This window comes from Acartia tonsa, chromosome 10 (genome assembly GCF_053477335.1).
Source record: "Acartia tonsa isolate MP-2025a chromosome 10, ASM5347733v1, whole genome shotgun sequence".
NCBI lineage: Eukaryota > Metazoa > Arthropoda > Copepoda > Calanoida > Acartiidae > Acartia > Acartia tonsa.
In genome coordinates, this window is record NC_137269.1 from 14637381 (window position 1) to 14651576 (window position 14196).

At 30.7% G+C, this 14196-nt stretch overlaps 1 protein-coding gene across 1 annotated transcript in view; it reads right to left on the reverse strand.

Annotated features, from left to right (window-relative positions):
• Nucleotides 1–14196, reverse strand: part of LOC145329485 (uncharacterized) — a 63690-nt gene that overhangs the window by 49264 nt on the left and 230 nt on the right. The window contains exons 2-11 of the mRNA XM_080173656.1: nucleotides 14147–14186; nucleotides 13802–13871; nucleotides 13353–13548; nucleotides 13059–13190; nucleotides 12629–12703; nucleotides 12144–12277; nucleotides 11757–11875; nucleotides 10742–10907; nucleotides 10503–10583; nucleotides 7520–7728 (exon numbers count right to left, since the gene is read on the reverse strand). Of these exons, the coding sequence (XP_080029782.1) occupies nucleotides 7520–7728; nucleotides 10503–10583; nucleotides 10742–10907; nucleotides 11757–11875; nucleotides 12144–12277; nucleotides 12629–12703; nucleotides 13059–13190; nucleotides 13353–13548; nucleotides 13802–13871; nucleotides 14147–14186 (1222 nt within the window). The remainder of the gene's footprint in view (nucleotides 1–7519; nucleotides 7729–10502; nucleotides 10584–10741; nucleotides 10908–11756; nucleotides 11876–12143; nucleotides 12278–12628; nucleotides 12704–13058; nucleotides 13191–13352; nucleotides 13549–13801; nucleotides 13872–14146; nucleotides 14187–14196) is intronic.

Here is a 14196-nt window from a genome sequence, read left to right on the forward strand (position 1 = left end):
GTACTGCAGGCCTCCAGGTCCACTCTGGAGACAGGTAAAAGTTAAAATTTCTTATTTGAAGAGTTAGAGGTACACTTATTGAAACAAATATGCTTCTTTTTGGATGTTATTGACATATCTGCTGAAAAAATTAGAATTGGCCTCCAGGTTCAGGTGCAGCAGGCCTCCAGGTCCTCTTTGGAGACAGGTAAAAATTAAAATTTCTTATTTGAAGAGTTAGAGGTACACTTATTAAACCAAATATGCTTCTTTTTTAATGGTATTGACAAATTTGCAGAAAAAATTAGAATCAGCCTCCAGGTTCAGGTCCTGCAGTCCTCCAGGTCCACTCTGAAGACAGGTAAAATTAAAATTTCTTATTTGAAGTGTTAGAGGTACACTTATAAAAACCAAATATGCATCCTTTTGGATGTTATTGACAAAACTGCTGAAAAATTTAAAATCGGCTCCCAGTTTCAGGTGCTGCAGGCCTCCAGGTCTATTCTGGACAGGTAAAAATTGAAATTTCGTATTTGAAGAGTTAGAGGTCAACTTATAAAACAGAATATGGATCTTTTGGCTGTTATTACTATTTCTGGAAAAAAATATTAAATTGGCTCCAAGTTCAGATATTCACCTGGCCAGCTGCAACCAGCGGTCACCAATACGCAGGTAAAAGTGTCCATATCAAAAAGTATCAATGAATATGATACCTAACATGTCTAAAAAAACAGCGAAAATATCTGAAAATACCCTTAAAAGCCATCTGGAAGCCTGCAGTACCTGGAGGCCGATTTTATTTTTTTCTTTAAATATGGTAATATTATCCAACAAGATGCTTATTTTCTTGTCACCCAAATGCAGAGGCGAATTATACTATCCACACCTCTCCGCAAGAATCCGCAAAGTGGGGCGATGAAATTAAGGTCTATATTTCATGTTTTCATTTACAGTTAAATCCTTCTTTCCCCTTCTTCAGAGATATTTAAGTTTTAAAAAAAAATTAAAATCCTTATCATTAAAATTACAACAACGACTTTTAATTTTCAGGGTTAATATATTGCCTATCAAAAATATATTACATTGAAATACGATTATTGACAATTAATTAGATGAACTTTTGAAATGAATTAAATTATACACTTATTTTTAATATCCCTGAAAATTTTACCTTACTCAATTTGAAATTTATATCCGTCTGCTAAAATGTTCACAACATTCACATAAATAACTCCCAGTGGTAAAAAAAAATAATATTAATTTGTTGTAATTTATAACAGATTTTTAATGTAATAGCGTACGTATTTGATTTTATAAGATATAATTATATATATATAATGTGTTATTAGGCAATAAGCATTGGATTTTATTTATTACAGCCATAGCAGTGCCGCATTTTTTTGCGGTAACTAAGATGAAATTTAAATTATCTCCCGCAAACATGTATTCAATTTGCAAATGAAACAAGGATGACAACATCCATAAAGGCGAAGCATTGAAATGGTAGGACAACCAGACATTAACATTTGTATAGTGTCAGAACTGAATGATCAGAATATAAATGTATAAGAGTCAAACCAAAATTGAAAGTAAATTTGTTGAAAAACGGCTGGATACAGGATAATGTTTATGAACATATACTTATACTTTTAGGACTTGATTATTTTGCTTCGCTTATAACATTATACTTTGTTATCCCAGGAATTAATATACCAAAAATCAGATCAATCGGATGATTAGATCACATTAAAATTTGTTGTTAAAAAGTAAAGAAATCGACATGTTTCAAATGGACGTACTGACATTCTGGTAATGATTATAGAGTTGCTATGCTTTCTAGATCGTACCTAACTACTAAAGGAATCACCATGCAAAGTTTGAAATTGATAGGACAATTCTAACATGCCTAAATTAACGAAAAAAGCTATCCGTTACGGACGGACGGACCAACCCTAATTATAAAAATGCTTCGCTTTTAAAAATAGGGCCCAGATGCAGTAGTCAGAAAGGATAGTTTGAATTTTCTAGGTTAAATGTTAAAATTTTTATAAATGGGGGGGGGGGGAAGTTTTAACACTTCTACGTAAACAGTGATTATAGGCTTTGTCTTTGGAGTGAGAGGATAAATTATTTTACAAAAAAAGTTATCTTTTGGGATGTAGTCTTCCTATTTAAAAAAAATAGGATTTGCCTCCAGGTCCAGGTACTGCAGGCCTCCAGGTGGATTCTGGAAAGGTAAAAAAAATTCAAGCCAGAACATAACTTATTTAACAAAAGTTGCTACTTTATGGGCAGTATGAACTAATTTGAAGAAAATTTTGAAATCAGGCTCCAGGTTCAGGTACTGCAGGCCTCTAGGTGGATCCTGGACAGGTAAAAACTGAAAATTTTTACTTTTAAAGTCAGAATAAAACTTATTTAACAAAAGTTAAAAACTGAAAATTTCCACTATTTAAGTTAGAAAAAATATTTTCTAACAAAAGTTGCTACTTTATGGATGGTATGAACTAACTTGAAGAAAATCTTGAAATCAGGCTCCATGTTCAGTTACTGCAGGCCTCCAGGTGGATCCTGGACAGTAAAAAAATGAAAATTTTTACTATTGAAGTTAGAACAAACCTTATTTTAAAACCTGCTACTTTTTAGCTAGTATTACCTGATAAGGTTAAGATCTCGGTAACCACTGAACCGATCTTATTTATCTCTTCAAGGTATAAACCTATTAGTCCTGTGGTGGTTTTAGGCTATTTTCTTGGGGCGTGGGACACCCCCAACCCCCCCCCCCCAAAAAAAAAATAAAAAAATACCCCCTAATTTTTTTTTGAAGATGCAGTTCCAGCTTTTGAAGATGCAGAGCCAGGGCCTCAATTTTTTTTTTATGATGCTAATGATGATGAAGATCTATCCCATGTACTACATTTTTTTATTACTTCTTGGGGCAAAGCCCCTAGAGGCTAGGGGCCAAGCTGCTAGTAACTTAACCTGGAGGCCTGCAGTACCTGAAGATTGAGCCTGATTTCAAAATTTTCTTAAAATTAGTTCATACCATCCATAAAGTAGCAACTTTTGTTAAATAAGTTTTGTTCTGACTTCAAAAGTAAAACTTTTCAGTTTTTAACTGTCAAGGACTCACCTGGAGCCCTGCAGTACTTGAAACTAGAGCCTGTTTTAATTTTTTTTAAATCAGTTCATACTATCCATAAAGTAAGTTAAATAAGTTTTTTTCTATCTTGAATTTTTTTACCTGTCTAAAATCCACCTGGAGGCTAGCAGTATCTCAACCTGGAGGCCAAATAAATTATATTTTTTAAAAAGTAGGAAAACTACATCCCAAAAGGAAACTTTTTTGTAAAATAATCTATCCTCTCCCTCTAAAGACAAAGCCTATAATCACTGTTTACACAAAAGTGTCAGAACTCCCCCCACCCCTCTTAACACTAATTGAAAGGCCATAATTTATTGAATTAAAATGTGATTATCTTATTATGTAAAGTAGTAAGCTTTTTTGTCTGTAGCAAAGGATCTTGCTAATCGCTGACCCGATATGGTTCTCCTTTACACTGAAGCTTCCTATAGGTCCTGAGGTGGATTTAGGCTATTCTATTTGATAGATAAAGTCTGGGTATGGTGTTAGGCTATTTTTCTGCCTTTATTTATCCTTTAGAATAGAGCCTCTAGATGCTGAGGGCGCAGCCGCTTGTATATATCAAAGAGCGAAGCTTTTTTATCATTATTAAAACGAGTTTTTCTATAATTAGGGTTGGTCAGTCTGTTCGTCCGGAATGTATAGCTCATTTCGTTAACTATGGCATGATAGAGTTGTCCTATCAATTTGAAACTTCATATGGTGATTCCTTTCATAGTAAGGTACAATTTAGAAAGCGTAGCAACATTATATTTAATACCAGAATTTCCGTATGTCCATTTTAAACATGTCGTTTTTTTACTTTTTTAACAACAAATTTGTATGTGATGTTATTATCTGATTTTTGGAATACTGATTCCTAGGACAACAAAGTACAATTTCATAAGTGAAGCATCTCTATAATCACCTCCTAAAAATGTAGGTATGTCCTTAAACATTATCCTGTATTTCAGGAGTTTTAACAAATTTTTTTCGACTTTTATATATTGATTAATGAGTTCTGACAATCTACAGGTGTTAAACATCGTTTTTCAACCGTTTCAGAGCTTCGCTTTTATGGATGTTGTCATTCTTGTTTTTTAATGTCTATTTTTGGGGCGTCCAAATAATTACTGTTTGGAGGGAACAGGGGACATAACTCCATCTTTCACACAATCAAAATGAGAGTGCGATCTAAATTTATGATCCTAGTATGTTACTGCAATTTTCAAACTTAATCTTATCAATATAAATATAGTTTTTAATTGAAATTAAAAGGGTTTAGAAGCTGCGGGTAAGCCTCAGTGAAATCGTCATATTATAACTTTAAAATTAAGCTGGATATCTAAACATGTTTCTTAACAGCCACTCTCCTGGTTAAAATCTTTATTTTGCACACCTGCGGAATTTGAGGCTTGTGTGTGGCTGTCGATCCCTTGAAATTACTATTCTTAGCCCAACATAAGAAAACGATATATTCTTTGATAACAGCTGATTAGATAAACAATACTTCCTTTTAATGAAAAAATATGTATTTTTGCAAAAATCATGTTTTAAAATTTTTTTAAAAGTTATACAGCTCAAAAAATAAAAATAAATAATTTTTATTTTACACCTTTTTTTATTTTGCTGCCTTAATAAGGATATATTTAATATATTTGAATCGGCTTAATGCATTTTTTTTTCTTTTTTTTATGATTATTCAATACATATGAAAAAGTAACATTTAAAAATCTAGCCACAAGAAGATTTAACAAACAAAACATTGATTTTAAATACGATTTGATTTTTAAGTTTTAGAAAATCTATAGAAATATTCAAAGTTAGGTGTTTGTTTACATTTTGAAAAAATAATTTTGCCCTGTTCTATTTGATTAGAACTTTTTAAACAAACTTCATTTTATAAAAGATTAATATTTTTTAATGTTTTTTAAAACATATTACTTTAGATTGGTTAAACGTTTATTTTTCTATGTGATTTAGGGGTTGCAATTTTTTTGCAAATTACGTTTTTTGGCTTTTCATTCAAATAAGTTGCACAATTCTGATTTTTACTGTATAAATTTATTAAATGACGTCAGAAAAACATATTATAATCCTTACATTTACTTTTTTTTCTAACAATCTGTTTTTTAGGAGACTTTTTATATTGCTGACAAAAATGGCATTATTCTGCAAAAATATATTTTTTTTGCAAATATAAAGATATGAAAGTATTTAATAGATGATTAACTTTAATTTTTGTTTTAGCAAAATGGATTATTGTTTCTTATAAGATGAAAATAAGGTATCGCGAATATTTGTTGCAATTTTAATGCGATTTTATTGCAAAAAGGAGAACATAGGATTTTAGTTTTAACAGATTATGATTCTGGACCCAAAATTACATAGGACTGAAGTTTTCCTTTGTTGATTGCTGAAAGTTAAAGTTTCTTGCTCTAGAATCGCTATGTGTTGTGAATTGACCTCTAATTCTTAAATTAAGAATTTAAATTTTTTCATGTCTAGAGTTGAACTGGAGGCCTGCAGCACCTGAACTTGGAGGCCGATTTAAATTTTATCTTCAAGTATGTTATTAACATCAAAAACAATGCATAGATTGTTTTATAAGTTAACCTCTAACTCTCCAAATAAGAAATTTTATTTTTACCTATCCAGTGTCCACCTGGAGGCCTGTAGGACCCGAACCTGGAGGCCGATTTCAATTTTTTCAGCAGATATGTCAATAACATCCAAAAAGAAGCATATTTGGTAAAAAAAGTGTACCTCTAAATCTTCAAATAAGAAATTTTAATTTTCACCTGTCGAGAGTAGACCTGGAGGCCTGCAGCACCTGAACCTGGAGGCCGATTCTAATTTTTTCATCAGATATGTCAATAAAATCCAAAAAGTAGCATATTTGTTTTAATAAGTGTACCTCTAACTCTTCAAATAAGAAATTTTAATTTTTACCTGTCTCCAGAGTGGACCTGGAGGCCTGCAGCATCTGAACCTGGAGGCCGATTCTAATTTTTTCAGCAGATATGTCTATAACATCCAAAAAGATGCATATTTGGTTCAAAAAGTGTACCTCTAACCCCTCAAATAAGAAGTTTTAATTTTTACCTGTCTCCAGAGTGGACCTGGAGGCCTGCAGCACCTGAACCTAGAGGCAATTCTCATTTTCTCAGCAGATATGTCAATAACATCCAAAAAGATGCATATTTAGTTTTATAAGTGTACCTCTAACTCTTCAAATAAGAAATTTTAATTTTACATGTCTCCAGAGTGGACCTGGAAGCCTGCAGCACCTGAACCTGGAGGCCGATTCTAATTTTTTCAGCAAATATGTCAATAACATCCATAAATGAGCATATTTGGTTTAATAAGTGTACATCTAACTCTTCAAATAAGAAATTTTAATTAAGGTTAGGTTCATTTTTAGGGTTTTTTTGAGCCCCGGGGGGCTAGAGGTTGGCGGCAGGGGGGACTTCTAAACTTAAAGTTAGTTTATAACCATAAAAGCTTAAGTTTAAAAAATCATGTCTATTGGTCAAATGTTTCCTGAGAAAATTAAGGCTAGGTTCATTTTTAGGGTTTTTTGGAGCCCCGGAGGGCTAGGGGTTGGCGGCAGGGGGGTGACTTCTAAACTAAAAGTTAGTTTATAAGCATAAAAGCTTAAGTTTAAAAAATCATCTCTATTGGTCAAATTGTTCCTGAGAAAATTAAGGTTAGGTTCATTTTTAGGGTTTTTTGGAGCACCGGAGGGCTAGGGGTTGGCGGCAGGGGGATGACTTCTAAACTAGAAGTTAGTTTATAAGCATAAAAGCTTAAGTTTTAAAAATCATGTCTATTGGTCAAATGGTTCCTGAGAAAATTAAGGTTAGGTTCATTTTTAGGGTTTTTTTTGAGCCCCGGAGGACTAGGGGTTGGCGGCAGGGGGGTGACTTCTAAACTAAAAGTTAGTTTATAAGCATAAAAGCTTAAGTTTAAAAATCATCTCTATTGGTCAAATTGTTTCTGAGAAAATTAAGGTTAGGTTTATTTTTAGGGGGTTTTTGAGCCCCGGGGGGCTAGGGGGTGGGGTTATCCAAAAAATGATTAAAAATACGTTAAATACCTAGCCCAATAATCACGGAGTAAGCGAAAGTGGCAAAACTTCCCCCCCCCCCTTAATCCACAACCATACAATCAAAAAGGCCCTTGATGTTACTCTTTATCAGTTGCCATGATTCAGCAAATTTGGATATTTTTGTGACGAATTGTTCGCGTAAATCTTGTTTTGCGATGTAACTAAATGGAAATTGTTAAGAAGGTGGGAAAATAAGGAAGTGGGTTGTAGAGAAATCTTCACTTATATCTTTTTGTCAGAATCCTGGTCCCTTGTCCCGGCACTTAATGTAATGTATCAAGTCTAAAACTTATCAATTGAATTTCCTGTGGTGAGGAATAGGCAATTCAATTTCTACTGGTTTTCTGTTGGTATTAAATTGATAACCAGGTGGTCCAACCATAACTATAGGACTAGCTAGTCCATGCACATCTGACTCTTGGCTATTCTCAAAATCTGTTGGATGTGAAAAGTCATATAAAACTTTGATGCTGGCCTCTAAATCATCGCTACAGGATCCTCTTGGAAATGTCACCTAATTAAACTGTTTTTAACCTATTTTTAAAACGTATATAAAAAATATACTATGACACCAGTAGAATGAGACTGCAGAGCCTAAATTTGAATTAAGTCCCCAATAAACTTCTTTGGGGGGATTTAAATATTAATTTTTACTGTTGCCGTGATCATTTTGACCGAAGCAAAAGGTCTTTTTTTTTTTATTTGGGTAAAATTCTTAGCTTTTAGAGTGTTTTGCTTCATAAATATTGTATTCTGGTATAGAGTAAAATTAGGCCTTATGATTTTACTATAAAAATTCACTAAAAAGTTAATTCTTTTACTAAGTATATTTGCGATTACTTTTATTTAATGAAATCTTCCAATTTTTAACATGTACAAAACGGCCTGCTTAATTGCTTCAAGATCCATGTCAGATCTATATAGGAAATAAATATCTATAAACAAGCTCAAGTTTTTCAAGGAATATATGATTAAAACTCATAGTGGTCCAATAATCCATAATAAACTCTCATTGCCCAGAACGATAAGACCCATTATTTTACTTTATTAAAAATAAATTCATTTTTTTCATTTCATGTTGCTATTTACCTTATATTGATGTATTTAATTTCTAATCATAAAAAAGAAAATTTAAATTTATAATATGATAAATTTAAGAAAACTATGTTTTAAAAGAATTCGATTGTGGCGACATTTTGTGTGTTCAAATATTAAACTAAAATTGTAATCATCATCATTAACCCTTTGGTGATGGTAATGTAAAGAAAAAAATATAATTTAAAAAAATCTTTTAAAAATCATTTAAATTATTAAATATTTACTTTCTTTTAGATAGTAATGCCGGGTGAGGAAAATAGATTTATTGAGAAATAGATATGCATATAGAAAACTAGCCAATAGGGAGATAATTATATCGAGCCAACTCTAGTTATAATATATCAACGAATTAACATTAACATGTTTGTGTTCTTTCACTTATTTTAAAAACATAAAAATGGCTTTAAAGGGTTAAATGACAACAAATGTTTATGCAATACAACAAATTTATTTTTGTCACATATACAAATGTGTTATAAAATAAGATTATTCAAACTTATCTTTTAAAATAATTTTAAAAAGTATGTATCTTTTATGTGTATGGTTTCATTCTTTTCATTTTAATTAAATAAAAAATATTTAACTACATTGGAAATACGTCACTTTGTGAAAACACTCTTTTTTTGAATTGTAAAGAATTATATAAAACAAGACTTCTTATTGGTTAGATTTCAGAATTATTTGTTTTATTGTAAATGTTAGATTTTTCAATGAAATTAATTGTTTTGGAAAAAAAAATTATTTCCAATGAACAGAGTAATGTTTTTTTTATTGTATCAATATAAAGTGAATTATATAAAAATGTTCTGTAAGCCACAATATTACCCGAAGTAAAAAAAGAGCTTTTGCTTCGGTCAAAATGATTACAGCAACACTAAAAATTAATTTTTAAATCCCCCAAAAAAGTTTTTTGGGGACTTAATTCAAATTTTGGCTCTACAGTCTGATTATATAGGTGTCCTAGTACAGCATGACCCTCAAAAAAGTATTTTTAAGCATCTGCAGCCCTTATTTCTCAATGAATTATAAAAAATGCATATGTCCTTGTTCTCCATAGTATTCCACATAAGTAGATATAAAAATATTTTTTTTACCTCTATTAACACCGGAGATTTTTAGAGCTAAAGTTTTGAAAAAGTGACTGAGGAAAAAGTAACTTTTAACATGAAACGACTTTTTTAGCAAAATTAAGGTAGAAATCCTTTTATTTTTGTTACTAGCAGAAACTTTACACAAAAATGAAATAAAAAATTTAGTTTTTGAGTAAAAAGCATTTTTTTACACATATTTTTTGAGTTTTTTTAGTTTAATGATATTTTGAAAAACTTACTTATTAGGCAAAATTGTTTAAGATTAAAAAACCAAATAAATCTTTATGAATATAGCAGGAAAATTGTTTTTGTTTCACAATCCTAACTTTAATAACAAAAAAGTTATAAAGAAAATAAAATTAAAACATAATGATTTTTTAGTCTAAAAAGCTTAATTAACCCCCTATTAAGTGATTGAGATGTCAAAAAAGGGGGCGGAGCAACTGTCATAATTAATCCTTTTCTCAAATAAGGGTTAATAAATAACCTAAAATTTGCAAATAATCAATTCATTCAGTAGTTTTTTTTGCCATTAAAAATTTATATTTTTTGGTGGAATAAAAAAGAAATAATTAGTTAACTTGTTTTTCTTTGTGTATCATTATTCAGTTGCCAGAAAAACATAATATAACCATCCAAAAAATAAGAGAAACAAAAAAAAATTCTTTTTCTCAGTCACTTTTTCAAAACTTTAGCTCTAAAAATCTCCGGTGTTGATGGAGGTAAAAAAAATATTTTTATATCTACTTATGTGGAATACTATGGAGAACAAGGACATATGCATTTTTTTATAATTCATTGAGAAATAAGGGCTGCAGATGCTTAAAAATACTTTTTTGAGGGTCATGCTGTATATTTTTGACCCCCCATTCAAAAATAGGTTAAAAACAGTTTTAAAAAATATATATTTCAATATGGCTTTCGTTATTAAAGGGCAATAAATAAGAAAAATGACAATTCATTATAAGAACTAAATGAAATAAGAGAGATATGTAAATAACTTTACTTTTTTTGTCAGAAAAGGTAGAAAAAATGCAAAATAATTTAATTTTCACTTCAAACTTGTTTATTATATTTCTAAACAATGAAAACGCCTGACCTTTGTTCCTGGATGACATTCTAGCCTTATGCTTCCTCCAATTCTCCTGCGAATTTTTTTCTTTGTTTCTGGAAAAGGTTCCTATAACAACATCAATATTTTTTTTTATATATTTTAACACCAAGTACTATTATTTTCCAGGCTTATTTAGTATATCAATAAAACATTTAGGCACAAACATCAATTTTTGATTTACTATGCAATTAAAACAATTACATTATTTCTAAAATCATTTTTACCTGATAAATAACAGTAAACATTGACAATGAGCAGGTCTGCAAAAATATGTAACCATCTTTGTAACGGTAACTTTTTTTAGGCAGTGGCAACCATTTGGGATTAAAGGTTTCTTGTAAATCGGAAGATGTTGTTTCCTCTAAGGTTAGTTCAGTTTCTTCGGTCTTATCCTTTAAAGCTTATAATATAAAAGTATTAAAGTTAAACATACAATATCTATTTTATTTATTTTATTGTGTAAATAAGCAATTTAGTAGATTTTCAGGGGAAGAGGCAGGGGAGTATTACTTCGGTGCATACATTCATTAGTTGGGTTTCCTCCTTATGAAGAGCAACCCTATAAAAAAGAGGGGTCACCCTCCTCACAATGAGGGGTCACCTCTAAAATGGAGGAGAGGGGCCACTTAGCGCAACAGAGGAGCCAAAAAGTACTGCATGAATGCTTCGGAATTAAAATATGTAGAGCTATTCCATCTCCATCTTTTGTGACGTAATCATTATCCTTATACTAAAGTGACAGGAAGTTTGTCTGTGTGTCTGTACTGAAGGATCTCGATAACCGCTGAACCGATCGGTTTCTCCTTAACAGGATAGCTTCTCATAGATCCTGGGAAGGTTTATAACTATTTTCTTGGAGGATGGGACGACATCCCCAACCCCCCAAAAAATGAAAAAAAACCTCAAAAAATTTTTTTTTAAATTTTTTAACTAAAATTTAAAAATATGGGGGGGGGGGCATCCCCCCCCACAAAAAAAAATTCTACCCCACAAAATTTTTTTTTACTTTTTCTTTTACAATCTAAAATAAGAAATTGGGTTATCAAATTCGACTCCCCCCTCTTCAAGTGCCCCTAGAGGCCTCTAGGGGGCGTAGCCGCTAGTTATAAATATAATAATATATTTATTTATCACAACTATAAAGGACAAGAAGCAAGGCAATAATAAAGAGAAAATAATTCTAATTATCTCATTTATGTCCCTGTCCTATTATTTGACTTTTCTCAGGCCATATATTATTCCTGCGCAAACAAGCAGATAACATTGTCTGGCTCTTCAACTTGAATGTTTAGAGGTATGATAATACAGGCCGGGTGTGAGGCAGAAAAAATGGTTCCATGAGGTGTCACATCAATAACCTAAAAATCTCTTGATGTAAAATTATCCTTATATAAAAAGAGTTCAGGATGGTATACATTTATATTGAAGAGATAAAATCCACTTTACCAAAATAATGGTCCCAAGAAAAAAAACAACCATTCAATGTATTTTTTTTATTTTACAAAAAGGTATAATTTGACAAGGAGAAAAACCCTCTCAACTCTTATTGATACGTCCTTGGAGAAGTTGATTTTATTATAAAATATAATTCAAGTTTAAGATTTCAAATTATGAAAAAAATTAAACCTTAGAAACATGATGAGTTCTCAAGCTTTTGATTGATTGAATATCAACAGACTCAAGTATATCTAGGCTAAAGTTCTTTACACCAAGTTCGTTTACATTAGGCAGAAGTATTGTCACATTTTCTTTTGTAATTAATTTTCCTGATAAAAACGTCATATTTTGTAAAAATAAAAAAAGAGATTTACAATAGTTTGTAGCACCTTTACCCAAAAAGGACTTTATGACAGAATGTGGTTTTAACATATTGGTATTTTTTTTTATTCCCAGAAAGGTGCCAATAGTATTTTTGGGTGACAATCTAGGAATAATTTCAATTACGCAACTACAATTTTCATTTCAAAGATTTGAATTATAAAATTGAACGCATTGAATTTTTAGAATTATTGAAGCTATTTATTAAAAAAAATTCTCTAGATAAATACAGTTAACTCTTAATTTTTTATCAAATGAATATTTTTGTTTTTATCTATTCTTAGGTAAATATGATTTTCCTTTGTTTTGATCGATAAGTTTTTTAAAATATTGATTTTCCACCTCCTCTGACCAATCTTCCATTTCATCTAATCAATGTTTTATTTATTTATATTTTTACTTAGTAAGTTAATAAAACCTGAATAGTAGCGTTTGAGGAAGGATATGAAGAGGATATTGTATTTAAGGACTTTTTTTTAAGCGAGAGAAAAAATTGGGAAGACAGTATTACAACAAAGCAGGAAAAATAAAAATACTAAAATTTATTTTTATATTTATATCTCTATTTTTTTCATACTTTTCTTCCTTTTTTCTTTATTTCTCTTAAAGTTTACATCTATATTTTGTTACTCATCATAAAAAAAACTGCTATACCTTCATTGGACGTAATCGTCCTTTTTAAAAGATAAAAATTACTTTAGTAATAAAAATAAAATATCATTCCTAAATTATTTTCTTGGTCATCCGAATCCCACGCCATCTGTCCCACCCTGTTTGGTTCCGAAGTTTCATCATTATAAAATATTCTAGCAACACCTTCGTGGCCCTTCTCATTTACGCCCACATCATGCAAACCTTAAAAAAGTGAAAATATAGTCAAAATTGCCTACTTGTACAGGGACTTTGGAATTAATCGCAAGATGAAATGAATTAATATAAATTTTATACTTTAATCCAAAGGGATAGTTGCATGAAGTGCTTATAAACTATGTATATTTATTTATATTAAGCTTATACCTTCATTTCCCAAATCACTCGTAGGTGTGAGCTTATTCTGTTTATTTGATACAAAAGACTCTCCACTAGCACGCTTTACTGTTGCATTTGATGATGTAGAATTATTTGAGGAATAGTCAGATGTAGACAAAGAATCATAACTTGAGATTTCATTAAAAGTTGAGGCAAGAACTTTTACAGGATAATTACTGTGATCCTAAAAAAATATATTTACAGTATTTTTTTGCAAGTAGCACACTAATAGTTACTGAGGTATGAGTTGCGGTGAAATTTATGCTCAAAAACATTACTTCAGAATCGTAATTTAAATTTCTTCTCCAAAAGCACTTGCAGATACAACAATATTTTTAAAAATATGTATTGCTTGTTATTTCAATATTTAGGTTCCAGTATTTGTAAGATATTATAACACTGTGTAAGTCGAAGATGATACTAAGACCACAACTAACCTGATTTAATCTGGAAGCAGCATGTCTAGACCTAGTAACTCTTCCTGGATCAGGTAAATTTTCTATGTATCTAAATATCAAAAGCAATGTTACTTTTTACAAAGGGTAATTCAATGATGCGCAATTAAAATTAGTAATCCAAGTATCTTTGATTAAAACTGCATTTACGTTACATAAATTTTATCAGTATTTGTCCAAATATCGTTACTTTAAAACAATACACCTTTGAAAAATCAAATTTGCTCTAATTATTCCAGTTGTTGGGTCACAGCTGGATTTATCTAATATGCTTTTTTTCTTATAGTTAAAAAAATGTAAAAACAAGATTTATATCTCAAATCATACCTAGATAAAATATGCGATGCTCCATTGCGCCTGTTATTATCTAAAAAAAA